Source organism: Puma concolor, chromosome C1, assembly GCF_028749965.1.
Source record: "Puma concolor isolate L17-30 chromosome C1, mPumCon1.1.hap2, whole genome shotgun sequence".
Classification (NCBI taxonomy): domain Eukaryota; kingdom Metazoa; phylum Chordata; class Mammalia; order Carnivora; family Felidae; genus Puma; species Puma concolor.
In genome coordinates this window covers 73,448,359-73,463,682 of record NC_141674.1, presented here as the reverse complement: position 1 = coordinate 73,463,682, position 15,324 = coordinate 73,448,359, and the positions used below count along the sequence as shown (strand labels likewise).

General features: G+C 38.3%; 1 protein-coding gene across 1 annotated transcript; it reads right to left on the bottom strand.

The window, feature by feature from the left end:
• Window positions 1–7,886: 7,886 nt before the first annotated feature.
• On the bottom strand, window positions 7,887–8,643 carry LOC112871638 (large ribosomal subunit protein uL16-like). The gene has a single exon (XM_025934662.2). It carries the CDS (start codon window positions 8,633–8,635, stop codon window positions 7,943–7,945), a length of 693 nt encoding a protein of 230 aa, XP_025790447.2. The 5' UTR covers window positions 8,636–8,643; the 3' UTR covers window positions 7,887–7,942.
• Between the last annotated feature and the right edge of the window lie 6,681 nt (window positions 8,644–15,324).

Genomic DNA, 15,324 nt, shown 5'->3' with positions numbered 1-15,324 from the left:
TTGAGTAAGGAATGTCAGAAGTGAAACTATAAGTTCAATGGAATGTTCTTGAACAATCTCCATCTCTTGACAATGTCCTTTCCTTGCCAGTCAAGCTTAGATGTTGTCTCACCCATAAATCTTCTCAAACTATCTGCAGTAGGAGTAATCTTTCTTTCAGGACACTTGGGTGCCTCAGTCGATTAAGTGCTTGAATCTTGATTTTGGCTCAGGTCATGATCTCATGGTTTGTGAGATTGAGCCCCTGTGCTGACAGCACACAGCCTGCTTGGGATCCTCTCTTGCCTTTTCTCTCTGCCCCCTCCTGCTCATGTGTGCATGCTCTCTCTCAAAATAAATACATAAACATAAAATAGAAGTAATCTTTCTTTTGTACTCATTTCGGTCACTTATTACATACCACTTGTATTGCAATACTACTTGTATTGCATTTGTTATTATTAAGACACATAGTATACCTCCCCTGCCTTCCAATATGTATGTAAACTCCTTGGAGGAAAGAGTTTTTTTTTTTTTTTTTTTTTTTTTGGTTCAACCTCTCTCAATCTGAATTCTCTATACTGTAAAATGCAGACAGTAATACCCATCTGGAAGGAATGTTGTGGAGGTTAAATGAAATAACATATATGAAAGTACTTATGTGTACAAGTGCCTGGTACATAGTAGGCCTTCAATTAATGTTTATACCTTGCTTTTCATTATACCTTTTTTGTTTTCAATTTTTTATTTAAATTCTAGTTAGTTAACATAAAGTGCAGTATTGGTTTCAGGAGTAGAATTCAGTGATTCATCACTTTCATACAATACCCAGTGCTCATAAAAGTGCCCCCCCAATACCCATTACCTATCTAGCTCATTCCCCACTACCCACCTCCCTCCATCAACCTTCAGTTTTTTCTCTATCTTTGAGTCTCATAGTTTGTTTCCCACTCTCTCTCTTCCCCCCACTTACATGTTCATCTGTTTGTTTCTTAAATTCCACATATGAGTGAATCATATGGTATTTGTGTTCCTCTGACTTACCTTGCTTAGCATAATACATTCTAGCTCCATCCACATTGTTGCAAATGGCAAGATTTCATTCTTTTTGATTGATGAGTAATATCCCATTGTATGTGTGTGTGTGTGTGTGTGTGTGTGTGTGTGTGTGTGTGTGTATATATATATATATATATATATATATACCACATCTCCTTTATCCATTTGTCAGTTGATGGACATTTGAGCTCTCTCCATTGTTTGACTATTGTTGATAATGCTGCTATAACATTGGGGTACGTGTACTTCTTCAAATCTGTATTTTTGTATCCTTTGGCTAAATACATAATAGTGCAATTGCTGAATCACAGGGTAGCTCTATTTTTAACTTTTCAAGGAAGCTCCATACTGTTCTCCAAAGTGGCTGAATCAGTTTGCATTCCCACCAACAGTGAAAGAGCGTTTCCTGTTCGTATCCTCACCAACACCTTTTGTTTCTTGTGTTGTTAATTTTAGCTGTTCTGACAGGTATGAGGTGGTATCTCATCATGGTTTTGATTTGTATTTCCCTGATGATGAGTGATGTTGAGCATCTTTTCATGTGTCTGTTAGCCATATGGATCTCTTCTTTGAAAAGGTGTCTACTCATGTCTTCTGCCCATTTCTTCAGTGGATTATTTGTTTTTTGGATGTTGAGCTTGATAAGTTCTTTATAGATTTTGGATAGTAACCCTTTATCTGATATGTCATTTGCAAATATCTTCTCCCATTCTGTAGGCTGTCTTTTAATTTTGTTGATTGTTTCCTTTACAGTGCCAGTTGTTCCCAATTGTTCATTTTTGCTTTTGTTTCCCTTGCCTTTGTGACATGTCTAGTAAGAAGTTGCTCTGGCTCAGGTCAAAGAGGGTGCTGCCTATGTTCTTCTCTAGGATTTTAATGGTTTTGTGTCTCACGTTTAGGTATTTCATCATTTTGAATTTATTTTTGTGTATGGTGTGAGAAAGTGGTCAGTTTCATTCTTTTGCATGTCATCATCCAGTTTTACCAACACCAATTGTTGAAGAGAATGTCTTTTTTTCCATTGGGTATTCTTTCCTGCTTTGTCAAAGATTAGTTGACCATATAGTTGTGGGTCCATTTCTGGGTTTTCTATTCTGTTCCATTGATCTATGTGTCTGTTTTTGTTCCAGTACCATACTATCTTGATGACTACAGCTTTGTAATATAGCTTGAAGTCTGGAGTCATGATGCTTCCAGATTTGCTTTTCTGTTTCAGGATTGCTTTGGCTATTTGGGGTCTTTTGTGGTTCCATACACATTTTAGAGTTGTTTGTTCTAGCTCTGTGAAAAATGCTGGTGGTATTTTGATGGGGATCGCATTAAGTATGTAGATTGCTTTGGGTAGTATAGACATCTTAAATACTTTTTTTAATGTTTGTTTATTTTTGAGGGAGGGACGGAGGGAGGGAGGGAGGGAGAGAGAGAGAGAGAATAGGGGTAGAGAGAGAGAGGGGGATAGAGGATCTGAAGCGGGCTCTGTGCTTACAGCAAAGAACCTGATGTGGGGCTCAAATTCACAAACTGTGAGATCATGACCCAAACTGAAGTCAGATGCTTAACTGGCTGAGCCACCCAGGTGCCCCAACATTTTAACAATGTCTGTTCTTCCAATCCATGAGCACTGAATGCTTTTCCACTTTTTTTGTGTCCTTTTCAGTTTCTTTCATAAGTGTTCTATAGTTTACAGAGTACAGACCTTTTATCCCTTTGGTTAGGTTTATTCATAGGTATCTAACTGTTTTTGGTGAAATTGCAAATGGGACTGATTTCTTTTTTGTTGCTTTGTTATTGGTGTATAGAAATGCAACCGATTTCTGGGGCTCCTAGGTGGCTCAGTTGGTTGAGCATCTGACTTGGGCTCAGTCACAATCTCACCGCTTGTGAGTTCCAGCCCCGCATCAGGCTCTGTGCTGACAGCTCAGAGCCTGGAGCCTGCCTTGGATTCTGTTTCCTCCTCTCTCTCTGCCCCTGCCCTGCTTGTGCTCTCTTTCTCTCTCTCTCTCAAAAATAAATAAACATTTAAAAAAATAAAAAAATAAATGCAACTGATTTCTGTACGTTGAATTTATACCTATGACTTTGCTGAATTCATGTGTTAGTTCTAGCAATTTTTTGGTGGAGTGTTTTGGGTTTTCTACAGAGAGTATCATGTCATCTGCAAATAGTGAAATTTGGCTTCTTTCTTGCTGATTTGGATGTCTTTTTCTTTTGCTGTCTGATTGCTGAGGCTAAGACTTCCAGTACTATGTTAAATAGTAATGGTGATAGTGGGCATCCTTGTTTTGTTTCTGACTGTAGGGGAAAGGCCCTCCATTTTTCTCCATTGAGGATGATATCTGCTATGGATCTTTTGTTATATGGCCTCTGTGATGTTGAGGTATGTTTCATCAATGCCTATTTTGTTGAGGGTTTTATCAAGAATAGATGCTGTATTTTGTCAAATGGTTTTTCTGCATCTATTGAGAGGATCATATGGTTCTTATTTTTTTTATTTTTTTAAATTTTTTAAAAAAGTTTTTATTTTAATTCCAGTTAGTGACATACAGTGTTATATTAGTTTCAGGTACACAATATACTGATTCAACAATTTGTTACATCACCTGGTGCTCATCACAACAGGTGTACTTCTTAATCCCCATCACCTATTTCAGCCATCTTCCCAATCCTATCCCCTCTAGTAACCATCATTTTGTTCTCTATAATCAAAAGTCTGCTTCTCTCTCTCTCTTTTTGTTTGGTTTCTCAAATTCCACATTTGAGTGAAATCATATGGCATTTGTCTTTCTTTGACTAATTTCACTTAGCATTGTACTCTCTAGCTCCATCTGTGTGGTTACAAATGCTAAGACTTCATTCTTTTTTATAGCTGAATAATATTACATTTTATGTACACACAAACACACCCACACACACACATCTCCTTTATTTATTCATCTATGGATGGACACTTGGGCTGCTTCCATATCTTGGCTATTGTAAATAATGTTACTATAAACATAGAGGTGCGTGTATCCTTTCAAATTCGTGTTTACCCAGTAGTGTGATGGCTGGATCATAGGGTAGTTCTATTGTTTTTTTAAATGAAATTTGTTGTCAGGTTACCTAACATACAGTGTATACAGTGTGCTCTTGGCTTCGAGAGTAGGTTCCCATGATTCATCGCTTACATACAACACCCATTGCTCATCCCAACAAGTGCCCTCCTCAATGCCCATCACCCATTCTCCCCTCCCTCCCCCCCACCATCAACCCCTCTGTATTTAAGAGTCTCTTATGGTTTGCTTCTCTCTCTGTTTGAAACCATTTTTCTCCTTCCCTTCCCCCATGGTCTTCTGTTAAGTATCTCAAATTCCACATATGAGTGAAAACATATGATATGTCTTTCTCTGACTTATTTCACATAGCATAATACCCTCCAGTTCCATCCACATTGTTGTAAATGGCAAGATTTCATTCTTTTTCATTCCCAAGTAGTATTCCATTGTATATATAAACCATATCTTCTTTATCCATTCATCAGTTGCTGGACATTTGGGCTTTTTCCATAATTTGGCTATTGTTGAAAGTGCTGCTATAAACATTGGGGCACATGTGTCCCCATGAATCAGCACTCCTATATCCTTTGGATAAATTCCTAGTAGTGCTATTGCTGGGTTATAGGCTGATTCTATTTTTAATTTTTTGATGAACCTCCACACTGTTTTCCATAGCTGCTACACCTGTTTGCATTCCACCAACAGTGCAAAAGGGTTTCTGCTTTTCCACATCCTTGCCAACATCTGCTGTTTCCTGAGTTGTTAATTTTAGCCACGCTGACCGGTATGAGGTGGTATTGCAGTGTGGTTTTGATTTGTATTTCCCTGATGATGATGAGTGATATTGAGCATCTTTTCATGTGTCTGTTGGCCATCTCAATGTCTTTTTTGGAAGAGTGTCTATTCATGTCTTCTGCCCATTTCTTCACTAGATTATTTTTCAGGTGTTGAGTTTGGTAAGTTTCTTTATAGATGTTGGATAGTAACCCTTTATCCGATATGTCATTTGCAAATATCTTCTCTCATTACATCAGTTGCCTTTTAGTTTTGATTGTTTCCTTCCCTGTGCAGAAGCTTTTTATGTTGATGAGGTCCCAATAGTTCATTTTTGCTTTTATTTCCCTTGCCTTTGGAGATGTGTTGAGTATGTTGTTGCAGCTGAGGTCAAAGAGGTTGTTGCCTGTTTTTTCCTCTAGGGTTTTGATGGTTTCTTGTCTCACATTTAGGTCTTTCATACATTTTGAATTTATTTTTGTGTATGGTGTAATAAAATGGTCCAGTTTAATTCTTCTACATGTTGCTGTCCAGTTCTCCCAGCACCATTTGCTAAACAGACTGTCTTTTTTTCCATTAGATACTCCTTCCTGCCCTGTCAAATATTAGTTGGCCATACATTTTGTGGGTGCAATTCTGGGTTCTCTATTCTGTTCCTTTGGTCTATGTGACTGTTTTTGTGCCAATACCATACTGTCTTAATGATTACAGCTTTGTAGTAGAGGCTTAAGTCCAGGAATGTGATATCTCCTGGTTTGGTTCTCTTTTTCAGCATTGCTTAGGTTATTCGGGGTCTTTTCTGGTTCCGTACAAGTTTTAGGATTATTTGTTCTAGCTCTAAGAAGAATGCCAATGCAATTTTGATTGGGATTGCATTGAATGTGTAGATTGCTTTGGATAGTATTGACATTTTAATAGTATTTGTTCTTCCAATCCATGAGCATGGAATGCTTTTCCATTTCTTTGTGTCTTCTTTAATTTCTTTCATAAGCTTTCTATAGTTTACAGTGTATAGATCTTTTACATTTTTGGTTAGGTTTATTCCTAGGTATTTTATGGTTCTTGGTGTAATTGTAAATGGGATCGATTCCTTGATTTCTCTTTCTGTTGCTTCATTATTGGTGTATAGAAATGCAGCCAATTTATGTACATTGATTCTGTATCCTGTGACTTTGCTGAATTCATGTATCAGTTCTAGCACCTTTTTGGTGGAGTCTTTCTGGTTTTCCAGGTAGCATATCATGTCATCTGTGAAAAGTGAAAGCTTGACTTCTTCTTTGCCAATTTGGATGCATTTTATTTTGTCTTGTCTGATTGCTGAGGCTAGGACTTCCAACATTATGTTAAACAACAGTGGTGAGAGTGGATATCCCTGTCATGTTCCTGATCTCGGGAAATCTGTATTTTGTCAAATGCTGTATTTTGACAAATGCTTTTTCTGCAGCTATTGACAGGATCATATGGTTCTTTTCCTTTCTTCTATTAATGTGATGTATCACATCGGTTGATTTGCGAATAATGAACTAGTCCTGCAGGCCAGGAATGAATCCCACTTGATCATGGTGAATAATTCTTTTGATATACTGTTGAATTTGATTTGCTAGTATCTTGTTGAGAATTTTCGCATCCATGTTCATCACGGATATTGGCCTGTAATTCTCCTTTTTATCAGGGTCTCTGTCTGGTTTGGGAATCAAGGTAATGCTGGCTTCATAGAATCCGGAAGCTTTCCTTTCCTTTTTATTTTTTGGAACAGCTTGAGGAAGGGTAGATATTAACTCTACTTTAAATGTCTGGTAGAACTCCTCAGGGAAGCCATCTGGTCCAGGACTCTTATTTGTTGGGAGATTTTTGATAACTGATTCAATTTCTTCACTAGTTATGCGTCTGTTCAAATTTTCTATTTCTTCCCGTTTGAGTTTTGGTAGTGTGTGGGTGTCTAGGAACTTGTTCATTTCTTTCAGGTTGTCCAATTTATTGGCATATGCTTTTTCATAGTATTCTCTAATAATTTTTTTGTATTTCTGTGGTGTTGGTTGTGATCTCTCCTCTTTAATTTGTGATTTTATCTATTGGGCTCTCTCTCTTTTCTTTTTGAGAAGTCTGCCTAGGGGTTTATCAATTTGTCTATTTTTTCAAAAACCCAGGTCTTAGATTCATTGATTTGGTTTTTTTTGGATTCTATATTATTTATTTCTGCTCTAGTCTGTATTGTTTGTTTTCTTCTGCTGTCTTTGGGGTTTCTTTGCTGTTCTGCTTCTAGTTCCTTTAGGTGTGCAGTTAGGTTTGTATTTGGGATTTTTGTTGTTTCTTGAAGTAGGCCTGGATTGCCTTTGCTGCATCCCAAAGGGCTTGGAGTGTTGCATTTTCATTTTCATTTGCTCCTGTGTATTTTTAAATTTTTTCTTTAATTGCCTGGTTGGCCCATTCATTCTTTAGTAAGATATTCTTTAACTTCCATGCATTTGGAGGCTTTCCAAATTTTTCTTGTGGTTGATTTCAAGTTTCATAGCATTGTGATCTGAAAATATGCGTGGTATGATCTCAATTCTTTTGTATTTATTGAGGGCTGTTTTGTGACCCAGTATGTGATCTATCTTGGAGATGTTCCATGTGCATTTGAGAAGAATGTATTTTCTGCTGCTTTTGGATGAAAAGTTTTAAATACATCTGTCAAGTCTATCTGGTCCAATGATCATTCAACACCATTGTTTATTGATTTTTGCCTAGATGATCTGCCCATTGTTGTAAGTGGAGTATTAAAGTCCCCTGCAATTACCATATTCTTATTGATACAATTGCTTATGTTTGTGATTAATTAATTTAAATATTTGGGTCATTCCAAGTTGGGGACATAAATGTTTATAATTGTTAGCATTCTTGATGCAATTATGATATAATGCCCTTCTTCATCTCTTTATGGCCTTTAGTTTAAAGTCTAGTTTGTCTAATGTAAGTATAGCTACTCCAGCTTTCTTTTGACTTTCAGTAGCATGATGGTTCTCCATCTCCTCGCTTTTTTCTTTCTTTTTTTTGTTAGACAGGAAGCAGGATTTATTGGTGGGCATGAATGGGGAAGGGCAGTGCTGAGGTTCTCATGAGTGCAGAGCCCGCCATTTGTCCAAGGGGCCACGATTAGGGATGTATTTGACCCCACGGCCATCTGGGATGAGCCGCTTTTCAGCCACCATGTCTTCAAATTCGCCTGCGTTAAACTTAGTAAAGCCCCACTTCTTGGACATGTGGATCTTCTGGTGGCCAGGGAACTTGAACTTGGCCCTACGTAGGGCCTCAATCACATGCTCCTTGTTCTGCAACTTGGTACAGATGGACATGATGACTTGGCCAATGTGGACCCTGGCCACTGTGCCCTGGGGCTTTCCAAAGGCACCCCGCATACCTGTCTGGAGCCTGTCAGCTCCAGCACAGGACAACATCTTGTTGATACGGATGACATGGAAAGGGTGGAGCTGCACCCGGATGTGAAAACCATCTTTGCCACAACTTTTCACCATGTACTTGTTGGCACAAATTGGGGCAGCCTCCAGGGCTTCAGAGGAGAGCTGCTTGTATTCTTCTGACACCATGTGGCCACACAGTGGGAACTCATCCACTTTTGCCTTCTTACGCCCCAGGTCAAAAATGCGGAACTTGGCATCAGGGACACCTCTGCAGAAACGAGACTTTGGATATGGCTTGTTCTTACGATACCGGTAACACCGGGCGGGGCGGCGGCCCATGGCGACACCAAGATCTTCAGTGGTGCGCCCAAGGAAAAGAGCCTCCATCCCCTCACTTTTAATCCGAAGGTATCCTCAGGTCTAAAATGAGTCTCTTGTAGACAGCATATAGATGGATCTTGTTTTTGTTTTTGTTTTTTTATCCATTCTGATACCCTGTATCTTTTGATTGGGGCATATAGTCTATTTACATTCAGAGTTATTAATGAAAGATACGGATTTGGTATCACTGTGTTATCTATAGGTTTCATGCTTGTGGTGATGTCTCTGGGCTTTTGTAGTCTTTGTAGCATTCCACTCACAGAGTTCCCCTTAAGATCTCTTGCAGGACTGGTTTAGTGGTCATGAACTCCTTCAGTTTTTGTATGGGAAAGCCTTTATCTCTCTTTCTATTCTGAATGACAGCCTTGCTGGATAAAGGATTCTTGGCTGCATATTTTCCTATTCAGCATATTGAATATTTCCTGCCACTCCCTTCTGGCCTGCCAAGTTTCAGTGGACAGGTCTGCTACTACTCTTATGTGTCTACCCTTGTAGGTTAAGGACCATTTGTCCTTAGCTGCTTTTGGAATTCTCTCTTTGTCTTCGTATTTTGCCAGTTTCACCATGATATGCTGTGGAGAGGACCTATTCTTGTTGAATCTGAAGGGAGTTTTCTGTGCCTCCTGGATTTGGATGTATGCTTCCTTTCTCAGATTAGGGAAGTTTTCAGCTATAATTTGTTCAAGTAAACTTTCTGCCCCTTTCTTTCTTCTTCTTCTTCTTCTTCTTCTTCTTCTTCTTCTTCTTCTTCTTCTTCTTCTGGAACTCCTATGATATGGATATTATCACGTTTCATCGAATCACTTAATTCTCTAATTCTCCATTCATGGTCAAGTATTTTCTTTTCTCTCTTTTTCTCAGCTTTATCATTTTCCATAATTTTATCTTCTATTTCACTTATTCTCCCCTCTCTTCCTACAACCTTGCTGTCAATGCATCTAGTTTATTTTGCACCTCATTTATGTTTCTTAATTCATCGTGACTCTTAGTTCCTTGATCTCTGAGCAGTAGATTCTCTGCTGTCTTCTATGCTTTTCTCAAGCCCAGCTACTAATCTTATGACTATTATTCTAAATTCTTGATCAGATATGTTATTTATATCTGTTTTGAGCAATTCTCTAGCTGTCATTTCTTCCTGGAATTTCTTTTGAGGAGAATTCTTCCATTTCGTCATTTTTGCTGGTTTTCTGTCATTTATGTGTTTTAATAGCTTGTATGTATCCTGCATCTGCAAGCACTACTAAATTAATAAGGGGTCATACTCTGTCCAGGCCTGGCCCTTTAGGAGGTGTTTTTTTGGAATGTGTTGTGTGCTCTCTGTTGTTGTGACTCTGGTTCCTCTATCTTCCTACTCGTAGTGGTGGTTTGGACCTTCACCCGGTGTGCTTTGATTTGTTCATTGAAATAACACTGGAAAATTTTTTAAAAAGGGGGAGGTGGTGGAACATGTCTTATCCCATACAAAGAGAGAAATGACAGGGGTGGGGAAAAAGAAAAGAAACAAAAATGACTAGGTAGGGAATGAGAGAAACAACATGGCTTAATCCAGAGAGAGAGAAAAAAAAAAATAAAGAAAGAGATACAGAAGAGGTGTAGAATAGATTAAAAATGTCTGTGGCCTGCCAAGTTGTCCCCATGGGCAACAGATGTTGACAGATGTTTCTGTCACTCTGTAGCCCAGATTCCTGGAATTCCAAGTCTTCTGGCCTCAGTACTGGTGTCTTTGAAGGATGCAGGGATTAGGGTCCCCCTACTTCTCTGCCATGTTGACTCCTCCTCTATCCTTTCCTTTATTAATGTGGTGTATCATGTTGATTGATTTTCAAGTATTGAACTAGCCTTGTAGCCTAGGAATAAATCCCACTTGATCTTGGTGAATAATTCCTTTAATGTACTCTTTTAATTCGATTTGCTAGTATCTTGTTGGGAAGTTTCACATCCATGTTCATTGGGGATATTGGCCTGTAATTCTCTTTTTTAGTGGGGTCTTTGGTGTTGGAATCAAGGTGATGCTGGCCTTGTAGAATGAATTTGGAAGTTTTCCTTCCATTGCTATTTTTTTTGAAGCAGTCTGGGAAGAATAGGTATTAAATCTTCTTTAAGGGGTACTTGGGTGGCTCAGTGGGGTACCTGGGTGGCTCAGTCAGCTAAGCTTCCCACTTTGGCTCAGGTCATGATATCGTGGTCCGTGAGTTCGAGCCCCATGTGGGACTCTGTGCTGACAGCTCGGAGCCTGGAGCCTATTTCAGATCCTGTGTCTCCCTCTCTCTCTGACCCTCCCCCTTCATGCTCTGTCTCTGTCTCAAAAATAAATAAACGCTAAAAAAAAATTAAAAAAAAATAAATGTCCTTTAAATGTCTGGTATAATTTCCATCTGGCCCTGGACTTTTGTTTGTAGAGAGATTTTTGATTCTGTTTCAATTTTCTTCCTCATTATGGGTATGTTAAAATTTTCTATTTCTTCCTGTTTCAGTTTTGGTAGTTTTCATGTTTCGAGGAATTTATCCTTTTCTTCTAGATTGCCTACTTTGTTGGCATATAATTTTTCATATTATTCTTTATAATTGTTTGTATTTCCGAGGTGGTGTTTGTGATCTCTCCCCTTTCATTTGTGACTTTTATTTATTTGGGTCCTTTCTCTTTTCTTTTGGATAAGTCTGGCTAGTGGGTTATCAATTCTATTAATTCTTTCAAGGAACCAGCTCTTAGTTTTATTGATCTCTTCTGTTTTTGTTTTTGTTTTCCATATCATTTATTTCACTTCTGCCTTTATGCTTTCCCTTCTTCTGCTGGTTTTGGGCTTTGTTTGCTGTTCCTTTTCTAGCTCCTTTAGGTGTAAGGTTAGGTTGTGTTTTTAAGACCTTTCTTGCTTCTTGAGGTTAGGCCTGTATTGCAATATACTTCCCTCTTAGGACTGCCTTTGCTGAATCCCAAAGGTTTTGAACTGTTGTGTTTTCATTTTCATTGGCTTCCATGTATTTTTTTTTTTTAATTCTTCTTTAATTTCCTGGTTAACCCATTCATTCTTCAGTAGGAAGTTCTTTACCCTCCATGTATTTGTGGTCTTTCCAAATTTTCTTATGGTCGACTTCAAGTTTCATAGCATTGTGGTTTCAAAATATGCATCGTATGATCTCAGTCTTTTTGTACTTTTTGTGGCCTGATTTGTGACCCAGTATGTGATCTATTCTGGAGAATGTTTCATGTGCACTTGAAAAGAGTGTGTATTCTGTTACTTTAGGGTGGAATGTATTGACAATATATGTTAAGTCCATCCAGTCTAGTGTGTCATTCAAAGCCATTGTTTCCTTGTTGATTTTCTGCTTAGATTATCTGTCAAGTAGGTGCTGTTAAGTGGGTTGTTAAATTCCCCTACTATTATTGTATTATTAGCAGTGAGTTTCTTTATGTTTGTGATTAATCGACTTGTATTTGGGTCTCCAAGTTGGAGGCATAAATATTTACAATTATTAGATCTTCTTGATGGCTTGATCTCTTAATTATGATAAAATGCCCTTCTTTATCTCTTGTTACAGTCTTCGGTTTAAAATCTAGTTTATCTGGTATAAGTATGGATACTCTGGCTTTCTTTTTGTGTCCGTTAGCATGATAGATGGTTCTCCTTCTCTTCACTTTCAATCTGCCAATATCTTTAGGTCTACAATGAGTCTGTGTAGGCAGTATGTATGTATATGTATTGTATATATGTATCTATTGTATGTATGTATGTATTGTATTGTATGTATATGTATTGGTTTGTTTTTGTTTTTTTTATCTGTTGTGATACCCTCTCTTTTTTGATTAGAACATTTAGTCCATTTACATTCAGAGTGACTATTGAAAGATATGAATTTAGTATTCATAACCTAAACTGTGGAGTTGGTGTTTCTGGTGATACTTTCTAGTCCTTTCTAGTCTTTGTTGCTTTTGGCCTTTTGTTCCCCTCTACTCAGAGTCCTCCTTAATATTTCTTGCAGGGCTGGTTTAGTGGTCACAAACTCCTTTAGTTTTTGTTTCTCCAGGAAACTATTTATCTTTCTATTCTGAATACCAGCCTTGCTGGATGAAGTATTCTTGGCTGCATATTATTCTTATTCAGCACATTGAATATATCCTGCCATTCCCTTCTGGCCTGCCACGATTCTGTGGACAGGTCAGTTGTGAACCTGATCTGTCTTCCCTTGTAGTTTAAGGACCTTTTTAATCCCTTTTTGCCTTCAGAATTCTTTCCTTGTCTGTGTATTTTGTGAATTTGACCATGATATGCCTTGGCAGTGGTAGGCTTTTTTTTTTTTTTTTTTAATTTAGTGGGAGTTCTCTGTGCTTCTTGGATTTTGATGTCTGTGTCCTTCCCCAGATTATGGAAGTTTTCACCTATAGTTTGCTCAAATAAACCTTCTGCCCATTTTTCTGTCTCTTCATCTTCTGGAACTCCTATGATATGAATGTTAGTCCATTTTGATAAGTCACTGAGTTATCTATGTCTGCCTTCATGATCTCTTACCATTGTTTCCCTCTTCAGCTTACTATTTTCCATAAATTTTTCTTCTATATCACTAATTGGTTTCTCTGCTTCATCCATCCTCACTGTTATGGCATTCATTTGATTTTGCATCTTGGCTATAGCATTATTAATTTTGACCTGAGTAGATTTAACTCTTATCTCTGCAGTAACTAATTCTCTAGAGTCTTCTATGCTTTTTTCAAGCCCAGCTAGAATCCTTATAATTTTTGTTTTAAATTTAGTTCAGACATCTTACTTATATCTGTATTGATTAAATCCCTGTCTGTCATTTCTTCCTGTTCTTTCTTTTAGAGTGAATTCCTCCATCTTGTCACTTTGCAGGGAAAAAATAACATTAATAAAATAAAAATTTAATAATTTAAAAAGTGGCACCTGGATGGCTCAGTGGGTTAAATGTCTGATTTTGGATCAGGTCATGATCTCACAGGTTGTGAGTTCAATCTCCAAGTCGGGTTCTGTGCTGACAGCTCAGAGCCTGGAGCCTGCTTTGGATTCTGTGTCTCCCTCTCTCTCTGCCCCTCCGCAACTCACAATCTGTGTCTCTTTCTCTCTCAAAAATAATATAAAAGATTAAAAAATAGCAACTTAAAAATAATAAAGGAAGTTGGATCTTCGGTAAGTTGTGGTCTGCTTGTTAAGAAAAGTGTGATAGACAAAAAAAAGAATAAAAATCAAAAAAATAAAATAAAATAAAATAAAGTAAAATAAAATAAAAGTACTCTTTTTGTATCCAAGAAAAAACAGAAACAAGGAAATCAATGACACCCAAAGGAAGCTGGATCCTGTTTCCCCTAGACTGAAGCTTTGCATCACTCTATAATCAGTAGACTTAGTGTGTGGAAGGGCCTTGTGCTAGTCTTCTGAGGGAGAAGTTGGCTGCTCTGATTCTTAGACTTGCCCCAATGGAGATGTGCCTGGAGGGTGCAGGGGGTGGGGCTTGGTGTAAAGGCTCCATTCTCCAGTTGGTGGCATTGTTTAGCTCACTGAGATCCATCAGTGCTAGTGGGCTAGGGGTGAAAATAGCTTCACCTTGCTCTCTGTCTCTGGAGTAGGAAGTTCATGCCCTCACAGACATGTAGTCACCCACCTGTGTCCTCGGCTTCATCAGATCCCTGCCTTCACCCTGTGTCTGAGCTGTCTGCCTGTCAGGTGGCACCTCCTTCCTGGGTTTTACCTCAGGTGCAGCTGTGTTTCAAAACCTCACACTTCAGAGAACCCCATGGCTTAGATTATGCCAATCTCTGGTGAGGGGTCTCTCTGCACTGTTGCTGGTGCCAGCTTATCCCAGGAAAAGTCACAACCATGCTGCAATAGGTGCTAACTCTGCAACTTCAGACTCTGCACTCCATTGTTTATTAAAAAAAAAAAAAGTGGTAGGGGTGCCTGGGTGGCTCAGTCAGTTAAGTGTCTGACTCTTGATTTTGGCTCAGGTCATGATCTTATGGTTGTGAGATCAAGCCCAATGTTGGGATCTGCCCTGAGCATGGACCCTGCTTAAGATTTTCTTTCTCCCTTGCTCAAAAAAAAAATTCCCTTTCTCTCCCCGCAGCTCCTTCTTCTAAACTGATGCATGCTCTTGATCTCTCTTTTTCTCAAAAAAGCAAAAACAAAAACAAAAAGAAACAAAAACAAAAAACTTGTCAGTATTGAAACCCTCTCCTTTTTCCCGTCAGTGCTTTTGGGTAACAGTTTTTTTATGCAGTCCCCTGCACGTGTTTTCATTCTTTTATTTTCTTCACTCTTAGCTCACGTCTCCACAATCATGATCCCTGTCTCCTGAAGAACCTGCAGCTCTTTTCTCTCACAAATCAACTCCCTACACTTCCTACCTTCATTTTTTCTGTTTGTAGACCTGTAGCTTTGATCTCTAAGACTTCTGTTTGATTTCTTGGGTGTTCAGAATAATTTGATATTTATCTGGCTGTGTTGGGGGAGGAGGCAAACTTAGTATCTCCCTAGTCCTCCACCATCTTAACCTCTCCTTTGAGAAATTAAGATCTAAATAAATTAAGAGATATATCACATTTATGAGCCAGTAGACACGATATTGTTAAGATGGCCATTTTCCCCCAAATTGATCTTTAAGTATTTTAGAAAATTCCAATCAAAACTCCAGCAATTTTTTTGGTAGAAAGTGAGAAGACCATTCTAAAATTTATATGTACTTGT

What these genes read in the sequence shown, in the direction of transcription:
- LOC112871638 (XM_025934662.2), bottom strand. Translation starts at nt 8,635, where the DNA reads ATGGAGGCTCTTTTCCTTGGGCGCACCACTGAAGATCTTGGTGTCGCC.